Source organism: Excalfactoria chinensis, chromosome 3, assembly GCF_039878825.1.
Source record: "Excalfactoria chinensis isolate bCotChi1 chromosome 3, bCotChi1.hap2, whole genome shotgun sequence".
Taxonomy (NCBI): Eukaryota; Metazoa; Chordata; class Aves; order Galliformes; family Phasianidae; genus Excalfactoria; species Excalfactoria chinensis.
The window spans coordinates 86,756,986-86,776,693 of record NC_092827.1 but is presented as its reverse complement, the minus strand read 5'-3'; the positions used below and the strand labels follow the sequence as shown (position 1 = coordinate 86,776,693).

Genomic DNA, 19,708 nt, shown 5'->3' with positions numbered 1-19,708 from the left:
CCTATCACAAAACTAATTATATCAATCTGTTTGACAACTTAACAATGACATGTCTCTTCAAAATATGGAGGCCTGTTACTGGTTTGTCATTGCAGTGCAGTGAACAGGAAACTAATAAAAATAACAAACAAAAGCAAATGGATCCTGTAGTTTTTTCATTTTAAAGAAAAAAAAATGGTTACACTTTAAAATCCCATCATTATTTGTGCACAGCAGAACACATTCTGCCCACCTTTCTTTAATCACCCGGTGTACACTGCCAATGGAATTAGGCAATGTACCAGTTCAACTGTCAAGGTCCACAGTGTGATCAATATGCTATGTAGGAAATGTGATGAACATAGCAGCGAAGGGCATACAGTGAATGAACACCTTGTGCAGATCAGGAGATCAGGACACAGCATGTATCAGCTGATAGGAAAGAACAGACTGATGTACCCTTCTTATCCTTCCAATTTCCACTGCTGCACAGTTTCTCAACAGAGCATAATGGCTTTTGAAGTTACTGGTAACATAGTCACTTTATAAATAAAATAGGGAATACTTTCCTTAATTCATTATACAGAATCTTCTAATTAAGGTTTCAACTCATATGGGATTTTTCCTTACACCTATTTAAAAGCTACTAAATTATTTAACTTTCTGGAGATATGTAAAATTAACATACTGGTCTAAATATTTGTCCTTGTGTGTACAAATCCTTGGGCTGATTCTAGTTTTTACTCACTAGCAGCATGAAATGTCATGTTCTTGAAAAACAGTTTTTGTAAAAGGCATGATTTAAACACTGAAGTTTTGTTAGCTTAATTATTTTGATTTAAAGTTATAAACTCACCCATTATGGATTCAGCATAAGAATATCGACAGTACTGAAATTTCCACTGATTGAGGAACTGTATCCAAGTACGCTTGTTCAACTTTATTTCTGCTCAGCTTTATACTAAAGAGCTCACTAACAGGCAAAAGCAAGGTATGGGCAGGCATTCATTTTTCAAGTGGGTGCTTGTCATGAAAAATCAGCCTGATTAGTCTAAATAGTGAAATTAGTAATTAGGGGTAACAAAGCTGATTTGGTCCTGAATGGATTACACAGCGCCGACACACACATTATTCTAATGGCAGTTCAGTAGCAGTGGTCATTCCTAGCACAGTGTCAGGGCTAAGCTGCTAAGAGAGCTGTCAAGTTCTTCATTTTTCCTGCAACATAGGAATGAAGACATCTAAAGATAGCCAGCTACCAATGAAAGTTCTCAGTAAATATAATGTGAAAGTATCTGTTATTTTTTGGCACTGCAATTCCCAGCAGACTGTGCATGCTACCATCTGCACAGTAATAACTACAGGAAAGCACACTGCTATGCTATGCAGTTGCAGCTAAGTTGTTCCTAATTCAAAAACACACTTTCATTTAAGCTGTTACCTTTCTGCTGCAGTGCAGGACAATATATGGGATACACGTATGTATTTATTTTACCTTAATATATGGCACTTGGCAACATACACAACACTATTCAACACTAGGCGATTTAAAAACATGTTATAACTTCTAAAGGTCACGAGCTAATTTTCCTTCTCAGGCAACGATTTGACTGAGAAGCCTACTGACTGACTCACATTTTTTACTTACTTTGATATTTAAAAGTCTGCATATGTTTAGTATTCATTGTTCACATGAAATAGGTCTTACAATGGCAAGGCAGAGAGAGCTTTTATATATTGACCCATTACATAGAGCACAGCAGTAACACCAAATCTCACAGCACTCTAATGATTTTCACTGTACCTGATGGCTTCCTCAAATTCCCAAATAAATTTGTGTATAGAATTTGTGTTACCACCTGAGCATCCATGATGTCATTTTTTCTGAAGCATAAAACACAATGAAAGATAGAGAACTGTATTTTTAACATAACAAATGGAATCGTTTTAGGAAAGAGCTAATATTTTTAAGTACTGCAGTACTACTCATATGCAGCACAATTCAAAGCAGTGGCTAATTAGCAATATGAAATTATCAGCTAGATCCCAATTATTCAGAAGTGCATGAATATATTGAAAATATTATGTAATTAAGATCTCAAAAATCAGACATTTTTTAGGTGATGAGACACTCAGAATTAAAGCCTATCACCTGAAATTTTATTTATTCTACATAAAACAGTACAGCCAATTAGAGATTTAGGTATCCAGTTATTCATGCCTAAGGAGTACACCTGATGTTTTGATGATTTTATGATTTACACTTAAGCATATAATTTTTTACTTGGAGTACTAGATCCTTTCTTGAGTAAATAAGTCCAAAGGTGAATGTTGGTGAGGCCTACAAACATGAAGTAGAAGCAGGCTAACAGGTACTGGATCACTTTAAGTGTAATGCACCTGGAAGATCAAATTAGTCTGTTATGTGAAGCTGTGAATGTTTTCAATCAGCTAGTAAACTGGTCAAGAAAATAGTAGCCCAATTGGAGAAAAAAGGGTTGAAAATGTTGCTTTTGTTAAACACTCTTATGCTGCTTTGTTTTGAAAACAGCAGGAACTATGAAGTTCAAGGTAAAAGAACTGGGATTTAGCTTCACTGTCAAGGATAAACAGCTTAATGGATTCATGTAATTATCCCTACAAGGTGAAGAGTATGAAGAATTTGAAAGGAGGGTAACAATAGGGAAATGGTTTGCACAGCTTAAAAAAAATCATGCTCACAGTATGTGGAACTATGCTATGGCTTGTAGAGGGTTATTACAAGTAGGATTCACTGAACTGAAGCTTTTCTATGACCTGGTGATGAAAAGGTATATAAATTAATACACAAACTGACAATCCATCAGACTAAAACTGTTGGTTATTTTTATTTATTTATCAAACAGAAAACAAACAAAAAATAGCTATACTAATACATGGTTTTTGGATATTAAAGTAGTTTTCAGTCTATCAGAGGAAGATATAAAAACGAGCAGTGGTTCAAAGAAGAAATTAAAGCAATTCAGAGGACAAATACGGGACGTAAGATAATTAACTTCTGCAGTAGAATACAAATGGTATGTTCTATCTTTTGGAGATATCATATCAAACTACACTGTGTTTAACCAAAGGTTACTGGACTAAAATAAATATTGTTATAAATTAGTTGTTGATGGATATGATGTTGATGGATCTGAAGTTAGACTAGACCATCTGATTCAAAGCAGAAGAGTATTCTGAGCATCACTAGAAAAGAAAAAAATCAACCTTGACCATCAAAGACTTTGTTTGTTTGTTTGTTTTTATGGAAAAAAAAATAAGAGAGAGAGAGAGAGAGTAATGCCTTTTGATTTTCTTTTGTTTCTTCAGAAAACAGAAAGACAAGCTAAATTTCAAGAGATTCTGCTGAAGATCTACGTGTAAATCAGGTACTCACTAATGTATCTGTAGATGACATTACACATGAGATGGACTATCTGGACAGTGTAGTGCAAGATTAGTTACTTAGCCATTTGTACACAAACTGCTTTAGTAAACAAAATGTCTGATTTTCTAAGATAACAAAATCACACTTTCAAATTTTATGCTTCCTTATTAAGCTGAAAGTTGCAAACAAAAAGAACCACCATTTTTTAAGTGACAAATGTACTTCCTTAAATTAGTTGAGTAAATGGCATTTAAAATGTTGTTTTTCTAGTGTCATAAACAGATAACATTTCTAGTTCTCCAAAATATGTATGAAAAAATATTGATATACTCTCTCAAGAGTCCTTAGTCTTCAAGTGGTAGAGCTCTTCCCTGATAACTGAGTATAGCCTGTATATAGATGGCCTGTCATGTCTCTACAATTAGATAAAACCAGAACTGCTATAATTTAATCAGTTACAAACTGAAAATTGTATTTTGAAAATCAAGTTTATTAATATGTAATCTTTAGGTAATCATATTTATGCTCCTAATTTACACAATATTTATAGTATTCTACATGTCCTTGAAATAGGGAACAGGGACACTAGAGTATGAAAAAGTGGCCTAGCTGCTGGAGTTCATAAATTTTGTTCAGCTTTGGATGAGTTCAAAGAATTGCCATGTAAGAAAAGCCTTACAGAGGGAATTTATCTGATTATGGCAGTAATAATTACCCAGCTGTTTATTGCAGATAGAGAAATAATTCATGTAGGCAATAGGCCGTGGTGGCAATGACACTCCGCATTTAGTAAATATGCAAACTGTTCACTTCTAATTAAGCAAGCTAGAGGATGCCCTTATTAAATGTATAAACTAAAAGTGCCTTCCTGACAAGTGATGAATTGTTACATTGCACAAACTCTTGCCACAGAATTACTGGAGTGAACTTGGGGCTTAACTTCATTAAGAGATCTTGTGGGATAGTTAAATGAGGATGGACAGCATAACAAGACCTACCTGACAGTCAATGATATGTTAGAGCTTAATGAAACTGTAACTCTTCCCCTTTTCTACTTATTTTACAGCAAAGATACTGCCTCAGTCAAAACATAAAACAGTGAAGCCTGTCTTTGTAGAACAATATGAAATGCTAGAATTAGTCAGTCTGTAGAAAATGTTTTATAAGTAATTTTAAGACACCTAGTTCAAAATAAATGCAATTCAATGACCAAAAGTCGGGACCTAAAATTTCTTTCTACAAACTTGGATTAAAAATTTTGCTTTGGATATAGGTGAAATAAAGCTTAATATTTAACCCCTTAATCTAACAAATGAACTTACTGCTATATAAAATACATGAGAAAAAAACAGCCTTCTTTTAAAGAGTACATTCTAACCAATTACATTACCAAGGTTAGTCAAGTTTACCTGAAGAGATTGTTCTATATTACACAGAACTGGCTAAAATATCACTTGCTCAAGAGAGACCTAAATAGAATAAGACACACCTGAGATATGTCTAGCTGAATTTGCACCAGAAATGTAACTATCTAGCTTTCTGTGTAACCATACTGCTTCCTACCTTATTCTCAGTGTGATCAGAAATTATTTTCCTATGCAGTTAAAAGAAGATATTCCTTGTTTTATAGCTTTAGCCAGTTCATTTCAATTTCATGACCAAACTAAAAAGAAAAAACTTCATCTAAAAAGTCTTGCTTTGCAAAATGTGTTATTGAAAGCCTATAGGAATATAAGCACATATTTTGTATAAAATCACATGCGTATATGCAACTGTATTAGTATCTATAAAGGTAGGTAAAGAGAAGACATCTAGCAGCCACAGCTAAAATTCTCTGGAAAAGGCATAGATGGCTCAAGTTACAGGAACTATCACTCAAGATTAATATTCAAATGAAAGAAAGCATATTTGGCACTCATCTCTGTTTCTATGGCTCCCAGAGAAAGCTGACAGGATATGTTTACATTCACAAAATTCTAATTACAGGCAAATAACTTAAAAGCTATAATCTGTTTCCTTTAGATATCTTTGTAGACAAGAAAAAGAAGATGGGTTGAAGATAAATTAGATAATTAAGCATAAAGTGAAAGACAACATTACAAAAATGAGCTTTTCATTGTTTCAAGAACTCCAAGGAGCTGTCTGAAAGGCTTTGGCACTAATTGAAAATAGACTACAGAATCAATTGCTTCTGCAGTCAATGAGGAGGAACATTTTAATTGAATTATAAGACAATATATACATTCTTCAAAATACTTTGACACTTGAGAAAATAGCCAGCACCTGGACTTATCTTTATCAGAAAGAATCAGACAGATGGAGGCTAAACAAGTTCTCCTCATAATAGTATGACAACAGATTATTTATTTCAAGCCCTCTTTGAGGAAAACAGCAATACCTCAAAAGTTTTAAGAAGCGAAGTGCCTGTCATGTTAAAAGTAAATAAAACTCAGAAATGCTTCAGTAATCAGGAATAAACTCAATACTCTTACTTTTTTCCATGCTAAAAAATCAAGCAGATTTGCATAAAAGCTAAACATTGGGTTAGACTGCCAACAATTTACAACACTACTGTATTTCACTGTTCAATATAGAAAATTAGATTATATAAAGGATTTGTAAATATATGTATTATTAAGTGATTTATATCTCTTTGCAATATCTATTTCCTTGGCATTATCTGAAGAAGCTTTAATGATAACTGTGATTCCAAATCTGCTGATAGAGCAGCTATTCAAACTTGCATGAAAGTCACACACAAGAGCCAAACTCAAGATCTTTTCACTACAAGAGACAACAAGAAAAGAGAAAAAAAAAAAAAAATGGTGTCAATCTTCTCAGCGTGTGAAAATCATGAGTTAACAGTGTTTACATACACCATGATTCTTGTGAAAATAGACTCTGGTCTTAGTCTGCAATATGCAAGTCAGTGTTTATTCAATAGGAAAAAAAGACTAAATTACCTGCCTTGATTATGCAAGAACCCCCTACACCAGTACCGTGACACTGCTTTACTAGTTTTCTGATAGTGCTATCTTACTGAGTTGTATATCTAGGAAAAAACTAAATGGTGCCATTCATCAGCAAAAGGAGTCCTACATCCCAAAATCTTATCTCCAGTTGCACACCTGACATACAGCAAAGTTGCTTTACTGTAGTTTAAAGGCCAGTGCGTAGATAACCTTAAACAGAGAACTGTAAGTTAATCACACAGTTGGACAACTGACATTACCCATAAATTATTTTGATACAATGGCACCAGCATGCTAATTTATGCTATGTCCATTTGCTTATCATAGATTGGAAACTGCTTCACATAAAACAAAATTCTAACAAATCATATGGACTTACAGTCTATGCTAATTGCTTTTGGCATATTTCCCTTTGTAACAATTTTGCCAAGTCTCAGAGATGTTAAACGTAGCTTTAAGAATGCTTCAAAACAAAGTACTTTTCCTCAACATGAAATATAGTAATTTTAATGAAGAATAATCGAATTAATTTTAATACACTTATGTCTGCAGCCATCCAACTAATCCATACTGAGGCAGAATGCAGTATGCATCGGCATTTATTCAAATACAAATGATTGTAACATATGAAGAATTATTACAAAAATCTACATAGCAAAATTCTATAAAAAAAATAAATTAATTAAGACTATGTTTCCTACTTGTCTGGTTTAGAGGTTTCTAAAACCAGGCTGTTTTCAGTGGTGTCTAGTGCCAAGACAAGAGACAGTGGACACAAACTGGAGTTCTCCACAAACAGAAAGTTATCTGTGAACACCAGGATGCACTCCTTTACCATCAGCTGATGGAACATTGCTTCAGGTAGCACAGAGAGGTTGTGGTCTCCCTTTCAGAGATCCTCAAAAGATCCCTTGACTAAGTACTGGGCAATCTGCTCTGGATGGCCCTGTTTGAGCTGGGGGGCGGGGGGTGGGATCAGATGGTGTCCAGAAGTCCCTACCAACCTCAGCCATTCTGCAACTCTGTGAAACCTTGTACAAACTTCAGAATTTAGGACTATGAAACTCATTTCAAAGTTACACTGAACCTAAATGATACAAATGTAGAGAAAACTTTGGGTATGCCCTCATGAAGACAGAACCTAGTGTTCAAATTCATTCTTTTGCCATCTGTCAAGGGATTATTTGAATCACTTCTTAACTTAGGACTCTATGAAGACTCTACAGCCATTAAACTTAATGGTTTTGCCCTTTATTCTTCAGCCAGTCTGGGAGCTAAAACAGACAGCTATCTCCAGTTCTTACTAAAACAGCATCTTAGGTTAGGAAAAGCAGTCTGTTAAGGTGTGTAAACTCACACATAATATAACTATTATTATTTAATTATATTTTAGGTCAATTTCTGTTAAATCAATTTCTGTTAAACTTAATTACATCCCTCTATGGCTTTAAACTGGGGCAGCTTCTATTAAGTTTACTTTCTCCAGAGACTTTCACAGTAAAGACAAATAATAAAGGTCCAGTTACTAAATGAGGGCAGCTATTAAATAAGGCCAGCTTGTATTAAAGCTGGAAGGTAAAGATGTGGATATCAGATGAGATTACTCCCTGCTAAAAGAAATGTCCTGTATGGGGAAAAAACAAAAACAACAACAATAAAATAAAATAAAAAAAAAACTGGGAAAAGTGTTTTTTGTTTTTTTTTCTGGTGAGAGGAGGCAACAAACAAAAAATGTTCGATATCTACAGAGATAACTTTTAGCAATGAAGTTGTACACTCCCTTTGATGTACTAGGGGATGCAAATATGCAGAGAATCCCTCCTTCACCTTGTTCAGTATTCGTAGTAGGAAACACACTGGGCCACCTTGGGGCCAAAGCAGTTGGCAGTAACTTAGCCCAATGACAGGAAAAATCTGTTTGGCTGAGGGCCTACACCTGATCTTCACTAAGCATCTGTTAGATTTAATCAAAAGAATGTTGAAGATAATATACATATTAGTTTTCAAATATACCTGAGCAAAAGATTACTGCAGCAATTCTTGATCAGTGAAGAATTTTTAAAACTGAAAGGATATGGTCTATTTGACCAAATTTTCCAGAAAACTCATTTTTACCTTTTTGGTTTTTAATCTGAAAGACAGATTCTATTTTATTTTTTAATCTGATAATTAAAAACTATTCTCTAAATTTCAGAAGGCAGAACTCAAATTAGCAGAACATCAACATACCAGTAGCCAAGTAAGAGCTCATACACACCAACTCTGACACAGTTTCAAGCACCTGAAATTATTCAACTTACCTGCTGTAGAAAACAAACACATTGATTAAAGTATTATATTTGATTACATCAAACAATGTAATGCAGGAGTTATTTTAATGCTGTGACCAAGAGGACACCAACAGCACCAACAATGGTTGTGGAAAAATAATATAAATTAATATGCAGCATTTAAGGAAGTTGGATAATTTGTGTTTTACATACAGAAATTGCATATGCTGTTTTCTGTAACAGAATTCTGATTGTCCCCGTCATGTGACCTACACGAGACTTCCTAAAATATGAATTCCTTACATTTATACGCAAAGATTTGACTCAGCTTTATGTATGGCAAAAACTGTCCAATACTTCTTCACATACAATGAGAAAGCAATACTTATATTCAGCCAGTGAGCATTTTGTCTGTTTTTTCTGTTATCAGTAGAAATTGTCACATAATAGGACAGTGAATGATGAAGAGAGAAATAATTAACCTCTACGTTAAAAATTTTAATTTTAATTTCTGGGAAAGAGAAGAAAAAACAGAGGAATATGTAACGATAACAGTTTTAGACAGAAATCTAACAGAAGAATCTCTACTGAAGCTATTAGGAAAGGTACCTTCCCTATGTCCAAACTAGTGTCTTCCTTAAGCCCTGAGGCCTGCCCTTCTTCCTCTGTTGAGAGTCTTTAGGCCTAACAAGGTTCTGATGTTCTGTGAATGTTCTGATACTTAAACCAATGTGTACAGAATCCATGTGAGCCTTTGTTTTACTGGCCTGCTCTTCACAACACAAGCCTCTTTGTTATCTTAAATAGACATCGATCTTCCTTCTATAGTGTACAGTCACCAATGAACCAGCATGAGAAGCTGGGATACCAGCACAACAGTGCCTTAATTTTTTCCCAAATGATTGTAAGAACTTGAGTAGAGGTAAATAACAATTAAAGTAAATTAATATTCACACAGTGGCTCATGTACGTAACTTAGACTCAAATGTACACTTCATTCTTTGTCAATAATCAATTTTCAAAAAAACAACAACAAAAAGCAACAACAAAATGCAGTTAAACAGATCAGATTTATAGCATAATGTTCTATTAGTTTTGAATATAGGTGAAGAGACAAATTCTCTTTTATTAACCAGGTACAAGCCAGGTATTTCCAGTTAATTCAAAGAAATTAGAATTCATAACAGTCAAAATGAGAGCAGAATGTGGCACAACATGCATAGGACTAGAACAGAGGATGGTGACTGAAATGTATACATATGTTTGATAATGGAAGGGATCCTATGCTTACAGTTTAATTAGCAACATCATTTTTTTCCAAGTAAAAGAAAGGGAAATTAAGGTTCTACCACATAGAGTTTTTATCTTTACCTGACAATTTCGTTGTTAAGAGAAATGGCTTCCAGGTACTTCTTCAGTGCATAGTAATTATGGGTATATTTTCGGACATAATATCCTCTCCATGTTTTCTGAATCTACAAGAAATGAAAACTTTTTTATTATATTTCAAATTGAAAGTTTTTATGTGTATTAAATAACTTATATTTCCCAAAAAATAGGATGACCTTAAACGTAATATCAAGAAGCGACACCACTGTGTTTAAGTGAAGAAACTGCAGGTAAGATGTAACAGATTGTAGTTAAATGGTGATATGAATTTACTATTAAATGCCAACATCAACAAATAATATCAAATTTTAAGTAACTGTTTATGTTGCATCTGTTTATGTTGTTAAGAAACATCTGCTGCTGCCAGTGGCGTTGCTTCATGTCAGAATGGTAAAAAGAAGTGGAGCCTTTTTTCAAAGTTACAGCATCTAAACACTCTTTTGTGCTCTGGATATGTTGTAAACTGAATGGAAAACTCCCATTTCCTCAGTGAATGAGGATTTCTGAAACCATCATTTATGAACTGTCAGTCTTTCCCATGGAAGATGATGTGTGTCCATTTGTTACACATTAATTACAACCTACTCACAAAATCCTATTCCTTCTGCCTAATAGATTAAGCTTAAACCAGAAAAGGTAACCTCTTTTCTGTAGTTAGTCCTCATACTGTAGTAAGAACAGAAATTATGTAGTGTTGTTCATGAGAAAGAATTCAGCTTGATACATTTTAAATTGCATCAGTTTCAAAAATAGACAGTTCAGCCTGGCACTTCCCAAGTATTTAGTTTAACAAAACAGTTTAAACCTTCCCTCATACATGAAAATGATAATTATGATGTTTCTGAAATGATTACAGGTTTACTGGCTGTATGTTTTGTGGCAAGGGAAGTATTATCACTACTGCCATTTGCTAGTCATATCTATCCCTCTGTACTGCATCACATGTACTGATGCTGCTGGAAAACTTCTTTTCAGTCATGCTGAGGGCTGTTTTCAGTCTTCATGATCTATATTGTAACAGATCAGTGTATTTTATATCAGTATATCTCAAAAATAGATTTACAGTCTTTTCCTCTGTCCTCACTATCTGAATTTCTCTTTATTTACATTCTTTCGCCCTTGAATTTATCTACTTATAAAATATTCTTTAGTTTCTTCTTTGCATTGTTTCTTTTGCTTCAAAATGTATTTTAAAATTAATTTCTCGATTTCCATCTTCAGTTCTGCCTTCCTTTATTCCTGCTCCAGGTCACACCTCAAGACCTTTGCATCTTTGAAATGTTATGAGACAACAGCAGAATAGCAAAATCCACTAAATAAATAATATAGTCTGAGGTCTTACTATCAAGGAGGAACTCCACAGTTAGAAGCTATCACCAGATGCACTGAAAAGAAGAACATTGAGATTTGCCAAGAGCCCTCCTTTTCCCTGGGCCTCTGGCTACTAAATGTTTTAAGAAATGCAACTTTTCACTGTATCTACAAGGAATGTTTTTCTTGTTTTCCTTTTGCATCAACTCTTCTTAGAACCAAGCTACAACTTTGTAAGTGGAGTAAATCCCCCTTTTGCTACTCTGTTGTTGTTTTTGACTGTTTTCTTTCCCTAATTTTTATTCAAAAGTAGCATAATGCAGAAGAGGCAGAAAGAGAATCATGAACTGTTCTTGATTTGGGAAAGAAAACAAGTGAAAAAAAAAGCTGCCACTTGGCCAAATCACAAATCAGACTTTTCTCAGTGACTTCATCTTCAAGTTTTGGCAGAGCCTTTAGAAACAGGCAAAACTGTCTCTACCCCTTCCAGTTCCTTTGCGGTTGAACTCTGTATCACTAACTGTGGTAACTGACAAAAGTCACTGCAATTTTGCAACTGACACCATTTTCTGTGCTGAAAACAGTAACTGGAACGGTCTATATGGAGATCAATTAACAACTGCATAATTTTAAAAATTGTCTCTAGTGTCATTTTTCAAGCACAAAAGATAAAACTACTGTTTAAAGTAAAAACATGCATTTAGTCTGAACTGATGATACCCAGTGTATCATCAGCTATGATTATTTCTTTACATAAGTTGTAATAACTATCACAGGAAAACTTGCAGTAAGTCTTTGAGTGATATATCACAGAAAAAGTAAAATGATTCACTAAAGGTATGAGGAATAACATTCCCTTTTAGTGTTAGCATTCCCTTTGTGCATCACTGCGCTTTTTTCTCTCTTCTTAAACGAGACTCAAAACTAATATAAAAAGCTGGTGTTTTCTTTTTCCTATGTGATATTTCTTTGTTTTTAATAAATAAATGAAAAAATAGAGTTCAACCTCTAGTCATTGATATAAATAAATGTTATGTAATCAGGTGAACATGGGAGCAAGAAAGGTTCACACTAAACATGCTTTCTTTGCACAAACTGTAGTAAATTTCATAGTCTTTACAACTCCCTTTCTCATACACAAGTGCATTGGGTTAAAAAGGGATATAGAAAGAGGAAAGAATGAGCATGCCTTCAGAGATGTGGGATTAAGCAAAATCCTTTGCATGTGAATAAGGATCTTTGTTTCTCTGTTTGGCTTCAATATTTCTCAACAAGAGTAACTTGGCTCCCATATAGCTGTGTGCTCATTAATGCAGGATTATGGTCCCTTTGAAACTATTTCTGACAGTCTTCACCTTCCAGCTATAAATGCAGAACTGGATATTTGTGGGTTAAAGGATCAAAACTCAAACTGAAAGACAAAAGAGTAAAAGTATATAAACCTATAATTATCTCCGATAGGCTCAGTACACCAATTAAACATCACGTTCTACCTTTATTTATACCATTGTCTGTCTAGAATGACCCCACTGAACGAATCACAGGAAAGAAACATGCATTACATCACAAATTATTTTATGCCACGTAATTTGTTCCAAAAGTTGTTTCCTATGGAAACATTATTTCCACGGAAATTAGAGCTGTTACAAAAAGCATATTAAAACTATTTGATAGAGCAAATTTGCAGCTACAAAACACAATTTTTGAACATAATCACTATAATTAGCTGCACATTTTCACTAGTGATGAACAAGAGCATGGGTGCCGTGTTTGTTAACAATTGCTTGGCCATTCAGTAAGCAGCTTGTCTTTCATATCACAGTCACCATTGCTGAGACTCATTATCCACCAATTCACTGTGCTCACAGCAACTGTTTGGTTTCCATAAATGTTTGGCAAGCATTGATGAATGTTGATGGAAGCCATTTTTTCCACATGGAGGAATTAAATTCCACCTCTTTGGCTTCACATGCGCTTCCATGTCAGATGCCATTTTGTCAGGCTGCCCCTCTGCTGCCATCTCTCTTGCAGCAACAAAATGCAATGGAATATTGTTAGGAAGGTTCAGCCCCTACTGCCATGTCACCAACATCCACCTCTGCTATCATGGCTAATATAATAAAATTACTTTAGGAGTAGCACTTGCTGATTTCTACTACATTAATTATGTGTGTCACAAACCAGAAGACTGAAGACTAACCTCTTTGGAAAAGAATACTTTACACAGCTATGCTGATGATGCTCTCACTTGTAATTTGAACATTCTAAATGTTTGCTTTTATAATAAAGGACAAGTGTTATCTTGATATTAACTCAACATCACAGTTTAGTGCCTTATATCTTTCATCTGTTTGGGATGATGAAACAGGGACAGTATGAGCAACATTTTCCAGACAGTGTTGTTATCATAGCAGCTTTGATAGTATGGGTCAACTGAGCCATTTTTATCTTTTATGAGATTTTTATGAGCATTGTATACAGGCTCTTGTTCAACACTAGCAAATTGACAAAGCCAATGGTGGTAACCATGTTGAAAAATAGTGTTTTGTAGCCGAGAATTTGCTCTATCAAACTGTGTTATTGTGCTATTTGTATCTACTATAGTTTCCAGAGAAATAAACAGGAGGCATTACTTTTGGAGTGACTTGTAATGTATTGCAACTATATTTCTTTTTAATTCCAAGGTGAATGTTTTAAAATTTCTTGGAAAAAAGAGGCAAGTGTGTATGCCCTTCAAAGTAATTAGCAAGTTTCAACAGTGATTGGTACAAAACAATTATTGTCATTGATCAGCACTGAACAGATAATTTTAAACAAAGTCATTGTGTGCTCAGCAGATTACAGCTTGTTAACGGGCAAGTTCTAAATGACCTCTTAAGCTAGTCAAATCAATGATGCATATTCCTCATTAAGTAACATCAAAATGTAAGTGGTCTTATAAATAACATTTATTTTAAGCACTAAAACAAATGGCAAAACCTTGATATATCAAAAGCCATCTGCTCATGAAAATATTTTTTTTCGCAGGGATTATTTTTGCAGCTGAAAATTTATAGCATCTTAAATCTTTTAGGAGGGAGAATCATGCTGCAAAGAAGTGCTCAAAAGTAAAATTAATTAAAACGAGTTCTTTCTTTTAACCTAGAACGGTGAAACTGATGGTTCTGGTTACAAGTAAATGCGATACAGGGAGACAGAGATGTAGATTGACATCAAAACTATGAGCATGTGCAATAATTCTAATATCAAAATCAAAAACATCTTTCCAAGCAGTGACTGGAAACCAAAATAAATCATTCAATAATATTATGAAGCAAAAGTAAGTCATCTAATGCAAAAATATACACAGCTATTGTTATATTTTCAAAACACTGAGGCATTTTAATTGTGAATCAAGTCCATTATGTGTAAACGCAAGGCACTGTTGGCTTAGGAAATTCAAACTCTGGCCATACAATTTCCTTGCACAAACTCAACAGGCCTTCGATGCAGTTGTTCTGTATTTCAGTTAGTTCTTCAAAAACCAGATAATGGCAAAAAAACACATTCAGTGTTTCAGAATTGTAGCATTTTAAATCTGCTCTGTAGATGCGGCTGCAAAACATATAGAGAGATGAGAATTGGATTCTGATATTCACAATGAAATAATGGTCTGTTCTCTTGTTTTCTACTGATTTAAATTTCCATTAAAGAAAAGGACGACTGAAAAAATGCTACTCTGAAGATTTATATCACCTAATGATTCAACATTATATTTCCATTACAAATGAATGAGAACACATTCAATTTCAAAATGAATGACCAAATGCAAAACACTAGTTGACTAGAATATGTAATTACCTTTGAAATTTCATCTTCAAGTGCCTTCTAAAAGTACATAGCTAACTTTTGAGAGAGGACTTGCACCATATGTTTCCCACTGATTTTAACTGCATGAGTATGTAGCATTTACCCTATGGAATAGCTGCAAGCCAGCTAACTAAAGAAGAAACTAAAGGAAACAAGTACATTTCTTTGAACAATTAGATTGCTGTAAAACATTTTTAGCTCTCCAAAATACACTGAATGTAAGATTCTTGTGCTTTTGAGAGAAACACCATCAAGTCGAAAACCTGATGGGAATCTAATGGCACAACATTTGATTCTGACTTATCTGGGAGACAAGAAAGGCCACAGTTCTGGAAATCTTTCTACTTTACAAGAATCTCCCTGGGTTACTCTCCAACCCCATCACATCCCTACATTTGGTAGAATTCAAAATGTAATATGGAGGCCTATAGGCCTTAAAAGTAAAGCAGATTTGGTTTGGTTTTTGTTTTTTTGTTTTTCTTTTTTTCCCACAAAATACAAGAAGTGAAGAAGGCAAAAAAATTTCATCTCAAGGATTATCTCATGTCCTTATCTTGTTTACTTTATTTGTTCAAATACAGATCCTGAGATCAGGAAAAAAAAAAGCTAATTTTAGTTTAATATATTTTGCAGCTTTCCCATAACAACTGTATATTTATTAAACTTCAAGGACTGTTTACTCACTTCTTCGTCTAGCAAAAATCCCTCAAAATATCATCAATGAGATCACAGCAGCTCTAACCTATGTCTGGCAGTGAACTCATCCGGTACAAAGTAACTCTTCTGACATTTGATGCACCATTTGTAATGTATTAATGAAAGAATAAGCACCGCTACTTTAATGAACATTAAACTTCTATTGTTTGTCAGAATTTTAAATAAATGTCTACATTTGTAAGAATACTCCCAGAGTGTTTGTTTTATCATCATATATGGCAAGGTACAATGAACATTTCAGTGGGTCAAGACAGACACAAATGCCTTCAATTCAGCTACAGTTTTCAAATATAACCCAGACTACTGAGAGTAACTTTAATTTTTAACTATGTACTATTTTCCACTGTTGCCATCAGCATATCAATCAAGTGTATATTATTCTGGTTTGCTCATTTTATTAAAAGCAAATTCGGAGCACAATTGACTTTTCATTTGTTTAACAAGTGAAGAAATATTTACCCTGACAGCCATTTCATTGTAGAAATTCATCTTCATAATAAAATATGCTGTCTGTGAATCAAGGAAAAAAAAAAAAGATGGCATATATTTCAGTTAACACAAAGACAGTGCTCCTATTTTTACATATAAAAGATAAGAATCTTTATACATAATACATAATAAGAGTCCTAGGCTTAGAGAGAATAAAATCAAACTTTGTATTGAAGAGATAGGCTTCCTAATACATAATGCAGGCTTAACCAGAAAAATCTATGGTAGTCAAACTAGGAGCTAATGGAGATATATGATCATAAAATGCTCTCCGCTGAGTTTGATAATCAATGGTGCTCTACTGAGAGTAGAATAACAAAGCAGAAATATTCACAAGTGCTGGTGACACATAGTATTGTATGATTTATTCACTGGGGTTCTTTTAGCCAAAACTCACAGAAACATAAAAGGAATTCATATTTCAAGACGTCTGGTTTAATGAAAAATTCAAAGAAATGCTGTCTTCAGTCGAAATCGTTCAAGGATACGGATGCACTGATGGAGCAAAATTGTGCCTTCCAACCATCTGTACTAAATGTTATGTACTTAGCTGTCTCCTGAGTAATCCTTGGGAATTTTGTTTCATTTAATATTCATTTTAACATCATAAAATCATAAATACAATGATACCATGTTACAGTGAATCCCCTGATATAGAAAACACTTCCTGAAGTCCTGGTTTCCTTCCAATAAAGTAGAATTCCTCTCGTAGTGAACGAATCCCCTATTATACTAAGCAATCACTTGGCAGCATAGGTTATTTTAATGGATACATCACTTTAAACTAAGCTTTCACATCTGTTCCGCCCTCTAATTACAAATGCAAAATGAACATAATTCACAATTGTATCATAAAAAGTAAAATATAAGTACTTTGAATGCAAGAGTATGTCCTTTATTTAGCACAACATGCAGCTTTTATGTTTTTCTCATGTTTTAGGCACAAATCAAAGGCAAAAGTGCTTTCCCCTGATATAGTGATTTTCTCCCCCATGGCAAACAGGAATTCACTATAAAAGGGTTTCACTGTAATTAGTGTTATTTGAATTGCCTAGTCTGATCCAAAGCAAATTGTCTGTGGAGAGCAGCAGGACTGGATTATTTATCAACAGTCTGGGCAATTAAGAAACAGTTGGCTGCAATATGTTATTTACAAATGAACACAATGATGCTACTTCATTTTAAATTCTTTTTCTTCATTACATTAAGCAAGGCATAATTCCTGCAGTTTAATTAAGGTGCATTTTAAATGCTCACTTTAATATCATACCAATCTACTAGTAATAGATACAGGAGTAAATATATTTCCTATATGAAAGAAAAATGCAAAACTGCTAAATCTAAAAAAAAAAAAAAAAAAAAAAAAAAAAAAAAAAAAAAAAGTTTCCCTTATATGTATATGCATATACACAATTATGTTTACATATATTTTTTATATTTGAGGGAATGCATGAATTAGAACAACTAGCAGGCTCTACCTTCACTTTTCTCTACGTAACTACTTTCTAAGTGATGCTAACTGTAGATATTGGACTGAAATGATGTTTACCACATCTAAGTATATTCTTAAACACCTCAATTAAATTGGTATCATTTTGCTTTGCAGCTCATCTTTTCTTTCTTTGGAAGAGAAAACACGAGTTGTAGTACCACCAAATAGCTTAAATATGATAAGGGATTTCTCTCCATCAGTGATTAAATTAACCAATCTGATACTTTTTTTTTTCTTCACGATTGAAGGCCCTGAGCACTTTGGTTTGAAGGCACTCTAATTCACTGCAGAACCTAACTTATCATCACTGTGTTCCTTATGTCATTGGTACTGAAAGAAAGTGAGATCGCTTTCCCTCTGAACTTAGTGAAGTACTGAAGAGCTCTGCAAATGCACCTCCCTATGACATTTACAGACAGCTAGAGTGCAAATACACCTCACAGAGGCATGACAAATCTGTGCCTTCCACTGCCACTACTCAACAAAATCACTCATAATAGAAAGGGAATTACACATCCCTCCTTTTACTCAAAGTTGCTCTAAATCACAAATCAGTCAAATGGAGAATTGCTCATATCATTTTGTTTCACAGTTTGCTTCTCTTGTAAATTCTGATCTAATCTTGATTAGAATACAAAACAGTAAACTCTGCTTTTACAAGTGATGGACAATGTGTTTATCCCTATTCACGAAAGCATAAGCATTATTTCATGCTTCAATTCAAGTCTGTATTCATGTACTTTCCTAGTAAACAAAATAGCTTTGAATACAAGGTCCTCTCTTATCCAGAAGACACCTGCTTATGTCCACTTTTCTCATGCAATTTTCTGCATTTCTGTTTGTGATCATTGCTTCTCATCGTATCACCGGACACCAATTCCAAGGCTACATTTTCACACTGACTCTCTGGGAAGAACTATCACATAATCCCATCCATATGAACCACCACTTCCACTATGGAGTGTTTGTATCTACCTTTGAGATTTATGAACAGATCTCCCTACTAGTTTACTTTAAAGGCTATGATTCCAAAACTGAATCTTTATTTGTGTATGAACTCCTGCATGATGCTTAATCTTCCCCTTTTTCACTATTTAAAAACATGTTTGGAGATCACTTACGAATATTTTCTGATCATCATTAGCATTTTCTTTGCATTTATACAGATAATACAAGCAGACAATTTCAAAGAACCAGAATTGTGATTGCAAACAGACATAGAGAAGGAACAATCATTTGATCTAAGTTAATGTGCTTTTTTTTATAGAAGAAATAAGCGTTTGAATAATTCCTGCTGATCTGGGAATTTAAAACTGGCTACTCAGTTGAAGCTAAATAATTTAAGGTGGTTTCAAACTATCTACCGTAATACACTTTTTAGATATACATATTCTTCCAAAGGGAGCTGAAAACAAGCCCACCGTGCATACCAACTTCATTTAATAATGAAATGTTAGAATTTCATTTGCCTCAACAGGCGATTTCTTGTCCTTGGGAAGTATTATAAAATGGAACACAGAGATAGAGACTGATTCATGGTTTGGTGTTTGCCTGGTTTTATAACTCATCCTTTCCTGCAGGTACTTCAAGACTTTCAAAACCTACTACAACCAATGTAACAAAGGCATTAAGAAACTTACAGTAGTAGCTCAGTTCTTAATTTTAACTTGATATTAATGTTAAGAAAGAAACCTTTTTACCAAAGCTGCTATAATTAGAATATAGAAAGCTCCATAGCTTTGGTCACGTAAACTCTGTAAATAGATTTTTTTATTAAGTTAATGAACGTTAAAAATCAAAGAAGAGGCACTAGCGGAGTAACAAATGGAATACT

General features: G+C 34.1%; 1 protein-coding gene across 4 annotated transcripts in view; it reads right to left on the bottom strand.

The window, feature by feature from the left end:
* SPATA17 (spermatogenesis associated 17) overlaps positions 1-19,708 on the bottom strand; it is an 84,509-nt gene that overhangs the window by 58,444 nt on the left and 6,357 nt on the right. For 2 of the 4 annotated variants that reach the window (XM_072333026.1, XM_072333025.1), the window contains exons 4-5: positions 16,353-16,403; positions 9,999-10,102 (exon numbers count right to left, since the gene is read on the bottom strand). In XM_072333026.1, coding sequence (XP_072189127.1) covers positions 9,999-10,102; positions 16,353-16,403 — 155 coding nt within the window. The remainder of the gene's footprint in view (positions 1-9,998; positions 10,103-16,352; positions 16,404-19,708) is intronic. The other 2 variants (XM_072333027.1, XM_072333028.1) reach the window with 1 other exon arrangement.